At 67.8% G+C, this 4517-nt stretch overlaps 1 protein-coding gene across 1 annotated transcript in view; it reads right to left on the bottom strand.

Moving 5' to 3' along the window:
- Positions 1-375: 375 nt before the first annotated feature.
- MNEG_8466 (hypothetical protein) overlaps positions 376-4517 on the bottom strand; it is a gene marked incomplete at both ends in the record, with an annotated part of 9114 nt that continues 4972 nt past the window's right edge. The window contains 9 exons of the mRNA XM_014043062.1: positions 376-430; positions 492-1171; positions 1500-1583; positions 1791-1847; positions 2210-2296; positions 2667-2760; positions 3010-3138; positions 3495-3556; positions 4184-4321. Of these exons, the coding sequence (XP_013898516.1) occupies positions 376-430; positions 492-1171; positions 1500-1583; positions 1791-1847; positions 2210-2296; positions 2667-2760; positions 3010-3138; positions 3495-3556; positions 4184-4321 (1386 nt within the window). The remainder of the gene's footprint in view (positions 431-491; positions 1172-1499; positions 1584-1790; positions 1848-2209; positions 2297-2666; positions 2761-3009; positions 3139-3494; positions 3557-4183; positions 4322-4517) is intronic.

Below are 4517 nucleotides of genomic sequence, written 5' to 3'. Positions count from 1 at the left end.
CGGCGGCGCGGTCCCGCTCGCCGGCCGCCCGTTGGGCTTCCAGGCGCCGCGCCATCTCCTCGCGCGCCGCCGCCTCGGACGCCGCGGCGCGCTCCCGGACGACCCACTCCCGCTCGGCCGCCACCCGCGCCCTTTCCGCCGCCGCCGCCCTGCGGCCGCGGTCCAGGTCTTCTTCTGCCCTCGCCACAGCCGCCGCTGCCTCGTTCTCGGCCGCCTGTGACTCGTCGAGGCGGAGCCTCAGATCCTCAACCTCGGACCACATCTCCTCGAGGTTGCCTCGGAAAGCGTCAGGGTCGATCGGCTGCATGCACCTGTCGCAGACCGGCCCGGCGCCGGCGCCGCCGTTGGGCCCCCCGTTGGTTGCACCACCGCCGCTCAGAAGGTCAATCGGACTGCACGTGTGCTGAGGCTCGGCTTGCCCTGCTCGCTGCTGCGGCGCCGAGTGGGACCAAAAAGCCGTCATATCCCTAGGCACCGGGGCCGCCACGGACCCCGGAGAGCGCGGCCGCCGCCGCTGCGGGCCCGCCGCGTGCTGCTGCCACGCCGCCGGCAGCGGCGCCGACGCGGCCGCAACCACGCTTGCGAGGCGCCCGGCACCGCCGCTGGCCCCCCCGTCCCCAACGCCGCCGCCCTGTGGCACTAGCTGGCCATACTGCACCGCCCGCCCCTCCGCCGCGTGCAGCCTCGCCCGCAGCGCCGCCGCGGCGGCGTGCGCGGCGTCGCGCGCGGCGCGCGCCGCGCGGCACGCAGCAGCGCGGGCGCGGTCGGAAGCTTCCGCTGCAGCCTCATCAAACCAGGGGAGGCCCTCTGCGCCGCTCGGTCCGCCTGCCGCCTGCTGCTGCTGCTGCTGGCGGCGGCGCCTGTCCTCCTCCGCCGCCTCTGCGGCACGGGCTGCGGCCCGCTGCTGCGCCTGCTGCTGCTGCTCCTCCCACTGAGCCCGCGCCGCCGCCTGCCGCCCGAGCGCCGCGTCAAGCTCAGCCTGCGCCCGCTCGGCTTCCGCCTGCAGCCGCTGCAGCTGCCGCTCGGCTTCCTCCCTCTCCGACAGCAGCCGCCCCTCGTCCACCTGCGCGGCTTCCAGCCAGATCGACAGGTCTGATCTGATCTGGAAGCCGGAAAGAAGGTGGCCGCGCAGCTGCTGGCGGCGTTGCTCGATTTCGTGCTGGGCTGCAGCCTGGGGTGGTGTGAAAGCCGATGCAAAACGAGCAATGTAGCATGGGCGAATGGATTGACATGACGGTGATATGGAACGACACGGCTTTGCCATGCAAGGAGGTGACATTGCTGACGTGGCGGCTGACGTGGCGGCTGAGGGAGAGGGAAGGGGTGATGGTAAGCAGAGGATCTCGCAGTGGCGACGCTCTCTTACATCCTGCAGGCAGCCCAGTTGGTAAATTGGTCGAGCCTTTTTGCCACAGCTCCCACGCAGAGAGACGACTGTGTGTGTCAGCGTCCGAAGGACCGCCCCGCCTCCTGTGCCCCGATTGCCAAACGCGCCGCACCTGCTGCTGCTGCCGCGCCACCTCCCACTGCCGCTCCTCGCGCCCTGCCGCCGCCAGCTCAGCTTCCGTCCTCTCTACGGCCGCCTGCAAACAAGGTTTGGATTCGAATGGTTCAGAACGGGCTTGCAATGGTGTGAGTGCTCATGCCCATTGATTATACACCAGGCTGGAGGGGGGCAGTTGGGTGCAGTCTGAGCGACAGCAGCAAGCAGCCCCAGGAATGCACGCAGTTTTGGCCCCCCCCAGGAGAAGGTGCGCGCGGTGGCAGCAGCAGCGGCGGCGCCGGCGCACCGCCATGTGCCGCGCCCCGGCGTCGCACGAAGCCAGGTCAGCGTTGTGCGCCTTGAGCTGCGGTGCGCACGTTGAGCGGCGCGGCCATCGTTGGCGGCGGCGGCGGCGGCTGGCGCGGCGGCGCGGTCGCGTGTGTCTGGGGGCTGCTGGCAGCGCAGGCACGGCTGGCTGGCGTGGTGCACGACACGGGTAACAAGGCATGTGCATGTCAGATGTCAACACGAGATGTCAACAGTGTGGCGAGATCTGCACACCGGCGTCCCACAGACTTCCGGTGACAAGGACACCGCACAGGCGCCAGACTCATAATTTCGCGTCCCCCCAGATCCGACACCGCGGCCGGCCGGCCGCCAGACCGCGCGCGGGGGCACGCGAGGACGGGTTTACGGCGGCGCCAATTTTGCCTGGCCGCGGCGCACCTGTGCGGCGGCGGCGGCCTTGGCGGTGTCCCAGCAGGCGGTGTCCACTATGGCTGACAGGATTTCCTTGAAGTCGCGGTCCCGCGCCTGGCATGGTGCAGGCAAGGGGGACGCGCGAGCGCAATGGCGAGCGTCGGAGCTGGTTGGGCGGTCGGGGGGACGGGCGGGTCCGCGGGAGGGCAGGGGGGGCCGGGCTGCAAGGCGTAGCCGAGACGGGGCCGGCGTGCCCGGGTCTGCCGCCCGCCAGGAGCCCCGCAATGCTACGCTTGCCTCATCCAAACCCTCCCCCCCCTCCACGGTCGGAATCAGGCGGGGTCGAGTGGGCCGCGCACTGCCTGCTGGGCTGAAAACTGGACGCACACCTGGGCTGCCTGGCCACCCGCCAGGCCTCTCACTCTCTCCACGTGCATGCATATATACGGTGCGCCCCCTCCCTCCCTCTCTCTCACGAACACACCTGCAGGAGTGCCATGAGCTCCTCCTGACCAAAGAACATGGAGCGCCCCAGCAGGGGAGACGCGAAGCGCTCCCGCAGCACCCGCTCCGTTAGGCTGCGGGGCACGGAGGGGCCGGCGGCGCCTTTTGCCAAAGGCGATTTCAAGCGCAGCGCAGCTGTCAGGCGGGGCCGCGGTCACAGCACGCCGGTCAACACTTTGACCCGATGAGCACAAGGAGCATGCCACGTGCCCTTTTCGCCTGTCCGCCTGCATCCCCGTGTGCATTTTGAACCCAATAAGGAATCCTTCGACGCAGATTGACATCCACCAGCCGCGATCGGCAGCGCGACGGGCGGGACCCACTCAATGGCCTGCTGGGTGTAGTCCTGCCCGCCGATCTCCAGCGAGAGCTTCGCATCTGAAGTGCGCCCGTTGCGCAGCCGCACGCTCCTCTCAACAACGAACGCGTCCCCGTTGACGCGCCCCCACACCCTGCGGAGGCACCAGGGCGGTCCGCGCGCGCGGTGCAAATTTGGGCCGCGCACAGGCGAGACACGGGCCGCCGCTCGCGGCTGCGGGCTGCGGCGGGCCAGTCAGTTGCCCCCTGAGCGTACGGGCGCCCCAATTGGCTGGCAGGATGCCGCCCAAGCTGTCAGGGAGGGCAACATCACTCCCTCTATCAACCAGCCCCGAAAGGCTAGGTGCCCGGAGCCCCGGGCACGCTGTGGGCAGAGCCGCAGCTGGCGGCCCCCGGGCTCTCGCTTGTTGACTGTTGACCTGTTGCTTACTCCCTCAAGCGCAAGCAGGGTGCGGCGCCTGGGACCGAGTAGCAGTGATTGAGCACCCACCTGACGCGCGCTCCTCGGGAGTTTTCGTTTACCACTTGCGCCTGCGTCCGCCGCTCGCCGCCCTGCGTGTTGACGGATTAGTGTTTGTGTGTGTGTGTATGTGTGCGTGTGTGTGTGTGTGTGTGTGTGTGTGTAGGAGGGAGGACGATGGAGGTGGGGGCAGCAAGATTGACCAGCTACCGCAGCGTATATGCAAGCAAATGCTGGTGCTGGTGCTGGTGCTGGTCCTGGCGCTGCTGCAGCCGCTGCTGCTTCCAGCACTGCTGTCGCCGCTGCTGCCGCTGCTGCAAAACCCAGATCCTTTAACAACATCAACTTTGCAAAGCACCCTCAACGCGATCACATCCTTGGGAAAATGCAAGAGACAGGGGCGGCACCCTCCACATCGGCCTCGGCTGCCCACAGTTGGGTCGTAGCCAGGCTGGTGCCTCTGAGATGACCACGCCCAAAACCGCAACCGACAAATGCCTGGCAACCCCCAGGAAACGCTCCCCTCACGACCACGGCATTGGGCATCCCTTGACCTTATCAGGACCCTAAGGGGCATCGAAACGGCCACTTAGGGTCCTGATGAGGTCAGGACGAAATGGCTGCACGGGTCGGAAGCACACCCCAAACGCCCAGAAAGGCCTCAACAGCATGATCCAACATTCCAAAAAGATCAAGCTTGTCAAGATCAAGCCGGTCACCTCCGCCTTCATCGCCCACAGCAGGGCCGTGGCCAGGCTGGTCTTGCCCGCGCCGTTGCTCTCCGCGCTGCCGTCGTCCTCGTTGCGCCCGGTCAGCGCCACCAGGCCGCGGCCGGCCAGAGGGTACGACACCGCAGACTGGGGGAGGACACGGGGTTCAGGGTTTGGGGAGAGGAGATCGTCAGGGTACGAGGTTGTGTGTGTTGTGTGTGCGTGCGTATGTGTGTGTGCGTACGTGTGTGTGTGTGTGTGCGTGCGTGCGTGCGTGCGTGTTCGTGTGTGTGTGTGTGTGTTCGTGTGTGTGTGTGTGTGTGTGTGTGTGTATGTGTGTGTT

The sequence above is a fragment of the Monoraphidium neglectum genome (assembly GCF_000611645.1).
Source record: "Monoraphidium neglectum strain SAG 48.87 unplaced genomic scaffold scaffold01611, whole genome shotgun sequence".
NCBI classification, from domain to species: domain Eukaryota; kingdom Viridiplantae; phylum Chlorophyta; class Chlorophyceae; order Sphaeropleales; family Selenastraceae; genus Monoraphidium; species Monoraphidium neglectum.
Note: the sequence above shows the minus strand (reverse complement) of the source record. Positions and strands in the feature narration are given on the sequence as shown.